Here is a 16284-nt window from a genome sequence, read left to right as displayed (position 1 = left end):
CACCTCCCACCCCCCACCCCCATAACACTATTTTCATTGCTATTTCCTGACTTTAACTTTGCTGTTGCTATGAGTTGTAATGTTTTCTTCTGGTCTTGGGTGATCTCTGTGAAAAGGTCACTCTACTCCCCTCCAAAGGGGTCAAGACCCACAGGTTGAGAAACACTGCTCTGTGGCGGGGTGGAGCCTTAACAGGTCACAATCGAAGGTGTGAGAAAAGTTCAAGGAGGCCTAACTGGAAAGAGGAAGTTAACAGCAGCTCATATATTTATATGGACTGTTTTTAATTATGGGTATGCACAACACGGGATGAGGGGTATGGAGGGAAGACGGGGGACGTCAGACCATACCAGAGTACAAGCAACTGTCAGCTGGCCAACACGGGTGTTGGAGACCAAACTCAGATCTTCTGTAAGAGCAGTATGCATTCTCAACAGTTGGGCCATCTCTCCAGCCCCTGGTTGCAAACTCTGAAAGATGTGTGAGGATTTGCGGAAAAGGGGACAAGACCAGCTCGAGCAATGGCATGTGTGAAGGCAGAGGCAGAGTCTGGGTTAGAGGAGGATCCGATGATTCCAGATGATTCTGGTACAAAGACAGAGGCATGGTTTCTCAGGTCTGAGTTCACACTGCCTCATTTTAAATGGCTTCGTATTATATGTATGTGCATGTCTGTGCACATGGCTGTCATGTACTCGTATGGAACTCCGTGTGCATGTGTGTGCACATGCCTGCCATGTATGGGAGTTGGCCTGCACATAAGTCTATAATACTGTGTGCATGCAGTGACCATGGAGGCCAGAAGAGAACATCAGACCCCCTGGAACTAGTGCTACCGATGGGTGAAAGCCACTAAAGTGGGTGCTGGGAATTGAACCTGGGTCCTCTGGAAGAGCAGCCAGTGTACTTAACCACTGAGACCTCTTTGGCTCCTCTCTTTCATATTAAACACTGGACAGCTCCCACACTTGAATAACAAAACATCTCATGTGTTTGCAGGTCAGATTATATAAAATATGTATGTTATATACATGACTGAGTAACATAATATGTAATTATACATTATTCATATACATTATATATAGATTACATATATATTTATTTATTTATATGAGTAAAACACCAAAACCCAATACACCCTTCTCATCAGTCCACGATAATGTCATTTTTGGATTTATTGATTTATATGAGTGTTTGCATGTTTCTGTGTGTGTCATGCATGTGTCCTGGCATCCACAGAGGTCAGATCATTACATCAGACCCCCTGGAACTGTATTTATGGATGGTGATGTGGGTACTAGGAGTCTAACCCAGGTCCCTTGCAAGAGCAGCCAGTGACTGTAACTGCCAAGTTCTCTCTCCTGGCAAAAATGCCATTTTCATAATTCAACACACAGTGTTCACCCATGTGTCTGTTAGACACTGCACACCTAACTTGGGTGCCTGAAGTTGAATTTTAAAATTCACCTCTGACATCATGACGCTACGAGGTCATAGTGTCCAAGTCACTAATCCTATTCTTAACCTCTCTGATGTCTTCTCCCTAGAACATCTTGAGTCGTGACTAGGTGCAAATTGGTCTCACCCAGTATGGCTTTCAGGGCCAGCCAGGCCAGAGGTATCCAAACACAAAAGGAAGCTGGGTTTACCCACCACTCCCACTCCCACTCCCACCCTCATACCCTTTTAATATCTTTTTTTCTGCTCCTAAGGTTTTAGTCATTATCAGGGAGTTCTGCAAAAGTCCGGTGCAATTAAGAGATACTATTTCCCGTCTTTACTAGGGAGCATGCATTACGTCGTCCAGACCCCAACGGTAGATTTCCTGCGCTTGGGGGCACTCTTTGAATGCCAGAAGGTGGAATCTAGAACACGAGACCGTTCTGCTACTCTAAGAAAGGCAGTGTTGGGATCTAGAGCAAGGGCCAGCAGTGGTTCCTGAGCCCTCGCTACTCAGAGTGCACGGGGGAGAGAGGACGTGTGCATTTTCGAATCTGCCTGTCCACAATGTGTCTCTTTATTCTCCTGGCTATTTGAGATAGAGTCTCATGGTCCCAAGCCAGCCTCGGGTGTCACCTGAGGCCGAGAGCGACCCTCCTTGAGCTTCCAAACCTTCCGTTTCTTCCTCTAAGTCCATTTATTTTATGTAGTATCAAGAATCCCACCCAGGACTCTGTGCGTGGTTATGTAAGTACTCTGCCAAGTAAGCCACAACCCAGCCACTTTTCCAAGCTATGTCGCCTCCCCGCTGACTGACTTCCTATAAGGGACACGGTCCTGTCACATTCGAAATGTACCAAGTCTATTGAGGCATTAATTGCTGGACTTTTAGAGAATGAATGGCTGTCTCTCTCGGAGAGCGATGTCAAACTTAATGAAGCTACAATCTGCTCTTTCTGCTGCTTGCATAACTCCTTGAAGTCCTATTGATATAGTTTCCTTCAGAGAAGCCTGAGAAAAATCAAACACTTTTGTTTCGGCACGTATTTTGGTTATAATCGTGATTCATATGTTCCCGTGCTTAGAGGAGAAACAAAAAGTCAGTCGAGACCTCAACAGTAATAATCTTCTATTCTTCATGAGATTTAAACCACCCACATGACAAGAGGTGACTTGACTAACCACGGGGGTTACGTGTGATCTAGATGACATGTTCAAATAACTCTTCCTGTCAAGTTCATAAAGCACGATGAAGTCTTAAAACACTTGTCAAGTTCATTACTCTTAAGAAGCCCCCACTATTTATTAATCTAGAATTATACTGTGGAAAAGTCGGCTCCCAAGCGACGCTTGCTGTGTTTTAATTCCTATAAGGGGAGCAATCTAACCCCGAAGCAAGCTGATTTCTGCCGCCTGACTCGTGCAATCAGCTGGCCCACAGAGAGCCGTGGTGTGTTGTAAGTGGCGCTCCCTGCAGGGTCCTAGAAAAGCTGGAGGCGGTGGCTGATCAGGAAGGCTGAGCTTCTCGGCTTTACAAAGAGCTGGTTAGCATTCTGTAATGACGGCCCCGTGTCTGTGGGGTGTGTGTGTGTGTGTGTGTGTGTGTGTGTCAGAGAGAGACAGAGAGACAGAGACAGAGACACAGAAAGAAAATGTGAGAGAGAAAATGTGTGTGTGTGTGTGTGTGAGAGAGAGAGAGAGAGAGAGAGAGAATGAATATGAGTATATGTGTGAGGCTGTGTGTGAGGCTATGTTCATGTTCATGTTGTGCCTGTTTGCCAGACTTCAACATCAGTGATCTCCCACTGTGTGTGTGTGTGAGAGAGAAGACAGAGACAGAGATACAGAGACAGAGAGAGAGACAGAAACACAGAGAGAATGTGAGAGAGAATGTGTGTGTGTGTGTGTGTGTGTTATGTGAGAGAGACTATGTCTGTGTTGTGCCTGTTTGCCAGACTTCAACATCAGTGACCTTCCGCCTCAGATGTGTGATGCATGATGCATCTAGGTTTCTTTATTTATTCATTTACCTATTTGCTTTGGAAGCAGGGCCTCTCCCTGAGTGAAGAGCTTGCCAATCCAACTAGAAAGGCTGGCCAATGAGTGCTGGGGTCATAGATGTGTGCCATTGTATCTGACTTTTACGTAGGTGCTAGGGATCCGAGTTCAGGTCCTTACCAACATAGCATCTCCCCAGGACCCCAGGTGGCCTTTTTTTAATTCAATAAATGAGGCAGTCCTCCTCTAATGGGCCTTGGTCTGCACGGTTATTTCCTGTCTAAACAGCTACCACACCTCCCAGCAGCACCTAAGGGGATTAGGAGAGGTGATGTCTCCGCCATGAGTTTATGGTAGGTAGGTTTTTCCCCTAAATGAGAAGCAAATGGGGTTCATTAAATAAAAAGACAGAAAGCGTTAGACAGCAATGAGGTTGGTCAGCCGAGCTGAACGGGCACACACTGGGCACCTTTTAGAGGTACTTGGTAGATGCTGTGGGGTGGGTGTGGGGAACGGACAGGGCAGCTTGGGCCAGAGCCACGAAGTCTGAACTGCTGGAGGAAGAATTCACAGTGCATGTATGTCTCTGTGCATGTATGCATATGTGTCTGTGTGTATGCATGCATGTGTGTGTGTGCATGCACGGGCACATATTTGGAAACTAGAGACTGAAGTCACATGTCTTCTGCAATCATACTCTGACCTTACTTTTCCAGACAAGGATTCACTGAACCTGGAGCTCACTAATTCGGCTAGACCGGCTAACGTTAAGTTTCAAGGTCCCGTCTGTCTCTCCCGCCACAGCACTGAGATTCCAGGTGCATGCAGCCACATTCTAGTTTCATTTTGTTTCTGTTATTTATTTTTTCTACAGGTCCTGAGGATCTGAACTCAGGTCCTCCTGCTTCCCTGGCAAGCACTTTACTGACTGGCCCATCTCCCCAGCCCTTTCTCTCAAATTTTAATGATCCTGGGAATCATCTGAGGAAAGGACTCTGGTTAACACAAAGGTTCTGATGCAGCAGCCACTGCGGGAGGACCACATGTCAGGTATCAGGGTTCTTGTCACGCTAGAACAGCTACGGGGGGCATTTAAGGAACTGATCATCAGAGGCTCTCAGCTTGAGAGTCTAAAGGTCTTAACCCCGGGGAGTAAGAACATGATTGGTTTTGGGTCCCGGCCATTAGTATGTATTAAAAATGTCCCAGGTGATTGCGCTGTGGGAGACAGGCCTGAGAACTGCCACTCTGTCAAAGGCTCTCGAAGGATAGGGCACTTGCCCGTCATTGACCTGCATTTGTTTTAAGAACCAGTGAACTGTCTGGACGGCTGTCAGGATGAGCTGGATCTTTGTGGGGTCTCTGGGGGAGTCACAGGGGCTCTGTGGTGTCATTCGCCCAAGTGACAGGCTCTGTCAGACCCATGGACATGAGGAAGAGCTGGCAGTAAGGATGGGACCCTCCACCCCAAGTGGCTGGCGTGCAGAAGTTTAACTCCTGACATAGTCTTCTCCTTGAGTAACTGGATTTCCCTTTACCCCCTCCAGTCTCAAACCTGCCCATCATGCCCTCCGGCGTGGTTCTATTTCCACACAAAATAGTCTCTCTACTTTATTTATTTATTTTTGCCTTTACTGGAATCAGCCCTGAACGCATAAGCACTTCCCAGTCATCCCTCCACCCGTCACGGTAACCTCTTTGCTGCCTTGACAACCACAGGCTCTGGTGACAGGTCCCCCGCTTCATCATTCCTGCCAGCTGTCCCCAGCCACTGAGCATCCTATCAACAGATGCTTTGTGAGTGCATGTGTGTGTGCATGTGTGTGCATGCGTGTCTATGTACATGTGTGTCATGTATGTGTGTGCATGCATATGTATGTGTGTGCACGCATGTGTACGTATGTGTGTGTGCATGCATGTGTATGTATGTGTGTGTGCATGCATGTGTGTGTGTGTATGTGTATGTGTGTGCATGCATGCATTTTTGTGTGTGTGATCTGTATGTGTAGACATGTTTGGGGAGTACAAATGTACTCCCTCAGTGGCTCTCTACCTTACATTTTGAAACAGGATCTCTCACCCTTGACCTTGGGATTCTGGGATTTGACCTGGGATAGTTGGCCTGCAAGTCCCGGGATGCTCCTTGTCTCAGCTTCTTGAGTCCTGCTGGGATTGTGGTTCTATGCCAAGGGAACTCAACTTCCTTTGTGGGATCTGAACTCAGGTCCGAATGGTTGTATCTTGAGCTCTTACTAAGTTATCGCCTCAGCCTCTTTGTTCCTCCCCAGTGTCCTATCCAGCAGCGTGTTCTCTCGACGTCATGGTGGCAATATTTACCGACTTTGTATGTGCAGGGGTTGGGGGGAGTCGTGAACGCTGTGGTGCCTGTGTGAGAACCAGGGAGGGCGCAGCTTGTACAAATCAGCTCTCTCCTTCCCCCGTGCAGGTTCCAGGGACCAAATGGGTCCTCGGGCTTAGTGACAGGTACTTTCCTGGTGCCACTGAGCCTCCCTGCTTGCCATGCATTTGAACCTTGCCAACTGTACCTCCTTTCTTCCCTGCCTCCTTCCTACTGCCGAGCCAGGCAAAGTCCCAAATACAGGTAAACCCAGAGGTCCCCTCTTACACAATACCTCACTGCTGGAGGATCCCGGTAAGTAGCATATGGCTGCTGTGCAGAACCTCGGTGAGTTTCAAAGCCCCCTGGTGTCCTTCTCTGTCCTCAGCCCTCTTCCCCACAAGCTTCTATCACTTTCCTGGAATTCCTGTCCCCACCATTTTTTTTTTGGTTCTTTTTTTTTTCGGAGCTGGGGACCCCACCATTTTCTTACTCCCAAGATAAGCTCGCCTGTTCCTTGAAATAGAAAACTCCCATTACCCTCTTAGCATCAAGCCTGCACAGGTATCCACTCTGAGCATCTGTCTTAGGGTTTCTATCGCTGCGACGAGACACTGGGATTAACAAAAGCAGGCTTCACTGTTCATCCCTGAAGGAAGCGGGGACAGGAACTCACGCAGGGCAGGAACCTGGAGGCAGGAGCTGACGCAGAGGCCATGGAGGGTGCTGCTTGCTGGCTTGCTTCCCCTGGCTTGCTCAGCCTGCTTTCTTAGAACCCAGGACCACCAGCCCAGGGATGGCCCCACCCACAGCAGGCTGGGCCCTCCCATGTAAATCTCTAATTTAAAAAGTACCCCACAGGCCTGCCTACAGCCCAATCTTATGGAGGCCTTTCCTCAACTGAGGTCCACTCCACTCAAATGACTTTAGCTTGTGTCAAGTTGGCTTAGAGCCATCCAGCACGGCACCTACGGTCACTCCTTCCTTGCTGTGTGTGTTACGACGGGAGAGGTGTCCAGACGGCCTTCTACTTCCTCTGCACAGCCTCTCCACTGTGACACACACACCCCACCTTTTCTAACCCCCTGGGTGGTATCCTTAGACCTCCCCACCTCTCTCCTGTGTGTGTGTGTGTGTGTGTGTGTGTGTGTGTGTGTGTGTGTGTATGTATGTATGTGTGTTTGTGTATGTATGTATATGTGTGTGTGTGTGTGTGTGTGTGTGTGTGTGTGTGTGTGTTTGTCCTTTCCTCCCTCCACCAGTATTTCAGTATTTGAATAGGCTTCTGTTACCATTAAAAGAGAAAACAAGGGTTGGGGATTTAGCTCAGTGGTAGAGCGCTTGCCTAGCAAGCTCAAGGCCCTGGGTTCGGTCCCCAGCTCCCAAAAAAAAGGAAAAAAAAAAAAAGAGAGAGAGAGAGAAGACAAATCCTTCCTTCTTACTGATATCCTCCAGTGTATTTCTTTTCTTCAAAGTCTGATTTTCTTAAGAGTACCGGCCATATCATCCCTATAAATATTCCCCCCCCCCCCTCTCTCTCTCTGCCTCTGGGCTTCTATTCCAATTATGATCTTCCCGAGAAAACTAACCAGCCAATCCCGGTCCATCTGGCTTGACCTCTGCCCCCCCAACCCCCATTACTTACAACCCCGCCTCCCCTCCTCTTTCTGGGACCCGGGTGCCCAGGCTCTCCCTTTCTCAACTTTTTGGAGGAGGGTCCATGTTTGTGTGCTCTAGAGAAGGATGCTCAAGGCGACTGCAGAATCCCAGTGAGGATGGCTTAGGGGGAGGAGTACCAGGCTGTCTGTCTGTCTGTGTGGTCAACTCAATGCCAACAGATTGATTCAGGAAGTTCTGAAAGGGCTTAGGGCTTAGGGAGTCACAGGGTGGTGGTGGCTGGTGGGGGGTGGGAGGTGGAGGCACGGGAGGGGGAGGGATTGGACTTCCTACATTGGCTGTTGGCATTGAGTCGGTCACACAGAAGACAGACACACAGCCACACCTGTGAGAGAGGAGGCTGAGCCCAAAGGCAGAGCCTGCCTGGGAAAAGCCACAAAGAGAGCTGGAGGAGGCGGGGCAAGAAGAGAACCAAGGAAGTGCACAGGTAGAAGCTGAGGTCTAAAATAATTTCCAGGAATCGGAGAGATGGCTCAGCAGTTAACAGCACTTACTGCTCTTCCGGGGGGCTGGAGTTTGGTTCTTAGAACCTACATTGGGTGGCTCGTAACTCCAGCTTCAAGAGGGTATCAGATGGCTCCTTCTGGCCTGTATGGACACCAGCATGCATGTGGCACACACACATAAAATAGGGAGAGAGGGAGGGGAGAAGAGAAGGGGTGGGAGGGAGAGAGGAAGAGAAGAAGGAAGGGAGGGAGGCAGGGAAGGAGGGAAGAAAGGAGGGAGGGAAGAGGGGAGGGAGGAAAGAAGGGAGGGAGGGAGGCAGGAAAGAAGGGAGGGAGGGAGGCAGGAAGGGAGAGAGGGAGGAGGGGAAGGAGGGAGGAAGGAAGGAAGGAAGGAAGGAAGGAAGGAAAGGAGGGAGGGAGAGGCTACAGTCAAGGGAATGAAGCTGGGGTGGCCTTGGAGACAGTGGTTTTGGTGGTTTCTGATGGCTGGCCAAATTACAAGGAACTGCACAGTTGGCAGCCATGTTTGAGACTAGAATTTTGAGAGGCGTGGCTGTGACTCTGAGCGAGGCTGGTTGGTGGTAGCCAGAGGCTCCTCTCACTCGAAGGCAGACAGAACCACCTGTTACCCTGACAAGGCTTTTCACTCAGTACAGTGGGTCCCCCTGAGGTTCTGAAATTCAGGCACCCTTCTTGCCCCCCTGCCAGTCCTCTTCGTGGCTTTTCCCAGGCAGGCTCTGCCTTTGGGCTCAGCCTCCTCTCTCACAGGTGTGGCTGTGTGTCTGTCTTCTGTGTGACCGACTCAATGCCAACAGCCAATGTAGGAAGTCCAATCCCTCTCCCTCCCGTGCCCCCACACCCCACCCCCCACCAGCCACCACCACCCTGTGACTCCCTAAGCCCTAAGCCCTTTCAGAACTTCCTGAATCAATTTGTTGGCATTGAGTTGATCACACAGACAGACAGACAGCCTGGTACTCCTCCCCCTAAGCCATCCTCACTGGGATTCTGCAGTCACCTTGAGCATCCTCCTCCAGACAGCTTGGGAAAGGGAGAGCCTGGGCACCCGGGTCCCAGAAAGAGGAGGGGAGGCGGGGTCATGAGCCAACACCAGGGGAAACAGCCAAATAACTGGCATGAGGTGGGGAGTTTTTCCTGGTTTCTTTCCAATCCTGAACATCTATTAACCCTTGGCCCACTTTTCCACCTTGACAAACAGCAACTCTTAGAGCTGTTCTCAAAACGAGCGTTCGGAAATTGCAGCTGGTTTGGTGGAACTGCTCCAAACACACACACACACACACACACACACACACACACACACACACACACACACACGGAGGGGGAGGGGAGCGGGGGGGGGAGAGGCAAGATAACAGGACAAAATGACCCATCTCCTTGCTTCAGCACCAGTCAGTCCCTCTAAGTGGGAAATCTTGATTCAACAGACGGGTATGGCTTAGGGAGGCATGGGGGTGGGGTGGGGTGGGGGAATTGGTATCTAATCGGCACTAAGCTCCAGGCTGAATCAAGCATTTGGAAAATGATTGTTGCTGCAGGGTTCAATCTAATGCAGAGGTGCGAGGCCTGGGGAGCATGCCCGGCCTCCACCATCATGTCATTAGTGTGTATGAGTCCCTCCTGGCATCGAATGACAAAATGCACTATTAATTAGAAGGTGTCACAAAGGAGTCAACATCTTAGCTTGACGTCTGACTCCCTATGGCTTAAGACACAGCTCTACATGTAGGACACACAATACACACAGACACACACACACACCAGAAGCCAAACCATGTGTACATGATGCCCCGAAAATGGTACATGGAGTGGGGGGGGGCAGACTCCGTGCACTGTGTGTGCATGTATGTATATGTGTGTATGTGTATGTATATATGTGTGTATGTGTGTGCATGTGTCTCTCTGTATATGCATGTGTGCACTGTGTATATGTATGTGTGTGCATATGTGTATGAGTGTGCACATGTGTGTGCACATGTGTGTATGCACGTGTGTACTGTGTGTGCATGTATGTATGTGTGCACTGTGTTTGTGTGTGCATGTGTGTGTATGTGTGTGTGCACTGTGTATGTGTGTATGTGTGTCTATATATGCATGTGTGCATTGTATGTGTGTGTATGTGTACACTGTGTGAGTGTGCACATGTGTGTATGCATGTGTATACTGTGTGTGCATGCACTGTGTGTATGTGTGTGCATGTACTGTGTGTGTGTGCATGTATAATGAAGGATGTCACCTGTCCTTGTGGTATCATGAGCCTCAAAGTGACCTAAGCCTCGGGAGAAGAGGCCTGATGGGAAATACTCCACACAGTGTAAGATCCCATAGATATTGTACGGTGATAAAACTACTCACATGTGAAAAACTTCCCTTTAATTCATACCTTTACTTATCGTGGGTGTGATGCAGCACACATGTGGAGGTCGAAGGGTAACTGACTGGAGGTTTTCTCTTTCTACACTTTGGGTTCTGGGATTTGAACTCAGGTCATCAGCCTTAGCGGCAAGCTCCTTTACCCTCTGAGCTATCTTGCCAGGCTCCAAACCCCTATGCGATGAGACTTGGCCCTATGCTTTACATAAACAGCGGGCTGTTATTTTTAAAGCCACTTACTTAAATGTTTTGAACAAAAAGAACAGGCTGATGTTTATCATGGTGGCTAAGGAAGAAGATACAAGACCAGGAGATGAGTTCATACCAAAGGAGCTGTTGTTAATATCGAAGAATCCTTATCTGTTTGGACCCAGCCCGTGGACACGCATCAAGATGGGGTGGGGGCAGGGGCGGGGTGAGGAGCTCCCTGTTCTTCAGATGTGGCCAAGTGATGTGGAACGGGAAAGTAATTTGTCCCTTGTGTCAAGAGCAGGAAAAGGAAGCCGGGACTCAATTACTGTGCATGGAGAGGTGACCTCCAGCCTTCTGAGCAACAACGCAGAAAGCAATCACAGATAAGGGTGTGGGTGTGGGCGGCTGTGCGTGTCTGGAAAGGGTAGAGTGCTGGCTGGAATTCAGTGTGGACTTTCTAGGGTGCAGCCCTGAGAGAAAACACAAACGTCCCATGGCCGTAGAGGTAAATAAAGAACGGGAAAGGGGTTTTGTCTTACTGGTGAGTGGCACTAAAATACACATCTAGAAATTCGAAAACTTTGAGAGTTTAGCAGCTGTGGAGACTGCTCAGTGGTGACCGCAGTTGCTGCTCCTGTGGAAGACCCGGGTTTGGTGAACAGCGCCTACACTGGGTGGCTCCCAACTGCCCTTAACGCCAGCTCTAGGCGACCCAGTACTCTCTTCCGGTGTCTGCACGCATGTGGTACACACACATATACTCAGGCCCACGCACGTACATGTAAAATAGGTCTTTAAGTTATTTATTTTTAAATTTTATTTCTGTGTATATCTGTATGTGTGCCTATGGATGTCAGAACAGGGCATCAGATCCCTGGGTCTACTACGACCTGTAACCTCTGGTGAAGGTAGGAATTCACATGGCTGATGCTATCAATTCAGAAGGTGTTGAGACCTTTGGATGTGCGAGCCGCGGGGCTGGCAAGATGGCTCAGTGGGTAAAGCACTTGCTGGGCAGGCCTGATGACCCGAGTTCAATCCTCACAACCCACATAAAGATAGGTGAGAAGCAACTCCATGAAGCCGTCCTCTGAATCCCCGCCCCATGTGCCATGGTGTATATGCCCTGCCTCCTGTGTCTCTCTGTCTGTCTGTCTGTCTCTCTGTCTCTCTCTCCCCCTCCCTCACCTCTCTTCTCTCCCCTCCCCCTCCCCATCTCTCTCTCACACACAAAGTAATTATTGATTTTAAAAAGGATATGCATCTAACACATGAACGTATATGCACAGAGGGCACAGGAATACACGCTTTAACAGCATGACAGTTGTTCAGATTCCATTTATGTGAAGTAGGTTACCGTATAGGACATATAGCTCAGTAGATGTCACCAGGGAAGGGAACCAGCACATCTCAGACCCCAAGAGGTCCTGCCGTGCCTGCTTACATGGGGACACTATGGTCCTGTCTTTTAGCACCCTGCATCCACGGGGCCCATCCTTGGCCTTCGTATGAACAGGCTCCTACAGGCTGTTGCAACTTTCATCCAGCCGCCTTCACTCAATATTATCTTCATGAGATTTGCCCGCGTCTGCTGTGAGTGACAACGGTTCCTCTCAAACCAGTGTGAGTGAATGCTTCGTTAACTTCCTGGCAGATGAAGGCATTGGGGTGCTGAGCGTGAAGACGCCCCAGCCCCTTCCTCTAGCTGAGAACGGTTTGAAGTTATATTGCCTGCACTGTGGTAAGACATTGCTAGCTATCTAGACCTTACAAGCTCTGTGTCACCAAACCAGCAACTTTCTCAGAGGACACCTCTGAAATGGAAGGACGGACAATGTAGTACAGCCAAGTGCCTTCTGGGAGAGGGGACCCCCAGCCCCAAAAGCTCTCTCAGTTTCTCAAGTCTAATTTTCTAACCCGTATCGGCAATTTGGGGCACACCTTCACGGATCTCATAATTGGGCTTTATTTTATTTATTACCACTTGTGTATCTTTACGGGCACACGTGATGGTGCGTCGGGAATCTAGCTCCACCTTAATGTTAACCCTTTTAACGATTTGTTTACTTATATTTTATGTATGTGAGTGGATGCAGACATGTATGTATATGTGTGTACATGTGTGTGTATACATATATATCTCAGATGTGTGCCTGGATGGTTGTGAACCACTGTGTCGGTGCCGAGAACCAGACGTGGGTCCTTTGCGAGAGCGGCCGTTGCTCCTAACTGTGGAGCTCTCTCTCCACCTTCTCTCCTGGATAAAGTCTGTCTCTGAACCTGGGGCTTGCTGATTTGACTAGCCTGGCTAGCCAGCAAGTCCCCCAACCTCCCCAAGATCCTCCCATCTCTGAAATTTCCAACAGAACCATCAGGCCTGGGATTTGTTGATGTGGATGCTGAGAATCAAGCTGGTTGTCAAGCACATCCCCAAATGACCGATCTCCTTAGTCCCGTTTTGGCTCCCCCATCAACAGGTAAAAACTGAAGCTCGATAGAAGTTTTTTTTTTTTTTTTTTTTTTTTTTTTTTTTTACACTTTCACCACCGGCCATAGTTTGCTCATGTGAGTCAACAGGAAATGGGAGGTTGGGGAATGTGACACACAGGATTTCAAAGGACTGTGTATATTCTTGGAACTCTAAGAGGCCCTTCCCAGCATCCGCCAGCTTTAGGACCACTTGGCTTTACAGAGCATACATTCGGCACGCAATGCCACCACCCAGCTACACGCAGTCTTCCGAGTTAGCCTTCTCGTGTGAGCACCTACCTTGGGGGTTAAAGAACCCGGTCATCCAGAATACGTTAGGCCTTCCCTCGAATATCCACGTTGAGAACTGAGCGTTCCTTTCCAGAAGTTCGGTGAACCAGAAGCCCAGGGTGGAGGAGTCCCAGGACACTCTCTTCCAGAGCTGAGGTATGCGAGCATCATACATGTTGTCCAACGCATCTCTCAAGTTCTGAACATGACAAGGGCGAAACACGTGACTCAGGACGCTGGAGTCGTGGCTCCATCGCTGAGATCGCACGTCACTCTCGCAGAGAACCTGTGTTTGGCTCCCAATAACATTCGTGTCAGGTGGTTCGTGAGTGCCTGCAAGTCCAGCTTTGGGGATCATATGCCCTCTTCTTCACAGCCACAGGTACCTGCGTTCGGGGGCACATACTACACGCAAACACACGGACACGCACATGATTCGAACGGAAAGTAAGATCTTTTTAGAATAGTGTTTTTATGGGCTGGAGAGACGCCGGGGCAGTTACCTGGTTAAGATCCCAGCACCCACGTGGTGGCTCACAATACACACACACACACACACACACACACACACACACATGAACAAATATTAAAATAACGGTTTTTAAAATACATGAAGAGGAAACGTCACTGGGGAGCTGGGAAGAGAACTCAGTTAGTAAAGCCATTACCTTGTGAGCATGAGGCCCTGAGGTCCTCAGAACCCACATAAAAATATCTGTGTGTGCTAGGACACAATTACAATCCCAGTACTGGGGAGGGAGAGGCAGGAGGATCTCCAGGGGTCACTGGCCAGTTACCCTGGGATAACGGATGATGGGCAGGTCCCAGGGAGAGGCCCCACCTCACAAATGAAGGGGTTTGAGGGATGACATCTGAGGTTGCCCCTCTGCTCTCAACATGCAAGGGCCTCGAGCGTGTGTGCGCATGCCCGCGGACGCAGACGGACACGTGCATGCACAGATGTGTACGCTCAAGGAGGAGGGGAGCCACGCCCACCTCACTCATGATGATTGTTCCTTCGATAGCCAGCTTCAGGTCATTCAGACTATTCCGGAGGAGCGAGATGACCCTCTGCATCCTGTCGATCTCCTGTCTAAGGAATATGTTCATGGAATTAAGGTGTCCCATCTTCATCAAACGGGCTTTCACCTACAACAAGGGGGAGCGTGCCATCCTCAGAAAAGAAAATAATCGCTCACCATTTCTCTTCCAAACGACCTCTCCCGTTCTCATTCTTCCTCTTCCTCTGGAGGTGTCTCCCCGCAAGACCCAACGAACTAGAAAATACCTCTTGCAGAACCAGACTGACTGTTAAATCCCCCATTTTCTGAGCTTCAAAAACTTCTGTTCAACTTAAATGACTTTTATTTCCTGCTGATTGTACTTCGTTGATAATTGGAAATGTTCTTTTAAAAAGCTGAAATAAAATTGTACCTATTCCCTTTTTCGAATGATTAAGCGTTAAGTATCAGCTAAATATTCTTTTGCAATCTAACCTTCACAAGGGTACGGCAGGACTTTTTATTCTCCCCCCCCTCAACCTCCCATAACTCTTACAGTGTCGTTATTAGAAATGTCACAAAAAGTTAAGACAACCCAGATCTTTACAGAACAGTCGCCGGCGAATACAATTAACTGTGGATCATGGTTGCCTCGGCTGCAGACGCTAAAAATGGCTTTCCCTAATCTAATCGGTGAAAATATTTGGCTTCGTGGGAGAGCCATTAAGTGACCTGTCACTTGTTCCTGTTGGCATATCATGTATTGACCTTGTTAAGGAGATCAATACCAAAGCCTCTCGTTATGGAAACAATAAAATACAATGATTAATTAATTAATTAATTAATTAATTAATAAGCCAATATACATTTCAGTTTAGTGATGAATGCCAAGAAGAGACTGGCTGTGGATACCAGCTTGATTTAAGAATGAGACCAGAGAACCACCAGGAGGCTAGCAGACGAGGGACTCCCTTGCCAGAGATGCCCACGGCTCTCCCTGAGATGTAGGTTGGTAAGCAGGTTCTTCCAACGGTGGCCATCTCTGCTGTACAGCAGCTGTGTCATTCTCCGTGAGTTAAGGATGAAGGCAGGAAACAGTTACGTAAAAGCCAGTGGCCTGAGCTGGGGCCACCTGAGCAGGGCGGGGCAGATAACACGACGTCACAGTGCAGCCCTCCAGTGGAGGACCAAGACCCGGTCCCACATATGAACTTTAGGTTTTCTCCTAACTCCATTATTTACAATTTAAAAAGAAAAGTACGTGTGTATGTGTGTGTGTGTGTGTCTGTTCTGTGTGTGTGTCTGTGTGCAGGTCTCTGTTCTGTGTGTGTGTGTGTGTGTGTGTGTGATCTGTGTGTCTCTCTGTGTGTGTCTGTGTGCAGGTCTCCGTTCTGTGTGTGTGTGTGTATGTGTGTGTGTTATTCTGTGTGTATGTCTCTGTTCTGTGTGTCTGTGTCTCTATGTGTGTGTCTGTGTGTATCTGACGTTCTGTGTGTGTATGTCTGTGTGAGTGTCTCTGTTCTCTGTGTGTGTCTCTCTGTATGTGTGTCTCTGTGTCTGTCTGTCTGTCTCTCTCTCTCTCTCTCTCTCTCTCTCTCTCTCTGTGTGATGTGCATATATGCCTTCAGCAGTCAGAAGATTTCCTGGAACTAAAGTTACAAGCAGTTTTTAATTGTACTACATGGGTCCTGAGAATGGAACTCAGATCCTCTGTAAGAGCAGCAAGTAAAAAAAAAGTGTGTGTATAGGGAAATGGCTCAGTGGTTAAGAGCACCAACTGCTCTTCCAGAGGTCCTGAGTTCAAATCCCAGCAATCACATGGTGGCTCACAACCATCTGTAATGGGATCTGATGCCCTCTTCTGATGTGTCTGAGGACAGCTATGGTACTCACATAGAAAAAATAAATAAATCTTTAAAAAAAAAAAAAAAAGAGAAAGGGCAGCAAGTGTTCTTTTTTTTTTTTTTTCGAAGCTGGGGACAAGCGCTCTACCACTGAGCTAAATCCCCAACCCCGCAGCAAGTGTTCTTAACTGATC

The 16284-nt window shown here is 48.6% G+C and overlaps 1 protein-coding gene across 1 annotated transcript in view; it reads right to left on the bottom strand.

Annotated features, from left to right (window-relative positions):
- The window catches only part of Dnah8 (dynein, axonemal, heavy chain 8), a 256161-nt gene that overhangs the window by 6037 nt on the left and 233840 nt on the right, over nt 1-16284 (bottom strand). The window contains 2 exon segments of the mRNA NM_001427092.1: nt 13255-13444; nt 14242-14394. Of these exon segments, the coding sequence (NP_001414021.1) occupies nt 13255-13444; nt 14242-14394 (343 nt within the window).

The sequence above is a fragment of the Rattus norvegicus genome, chromosome 20, assembly GCF_021556685.1.
Source record: "Rattus norvegicus strain SHRSP/BbbUtx chromosome 20, alternate assembly SHRSP_T2T, whole genome shotgun sequence".
Classification (NCBI taxonomy): domain Eukaryota; kingdom Metazoa; phylum Chordata; class Mammalia; order Rodentia; family Muridae; genus Rattus; species Rattus norvegicus.
The sequence above is the reverse complement of the archived record's forward strand: the minus strand, read 5'-3'. Positions and strand labels throughout refer to the sequence as shown.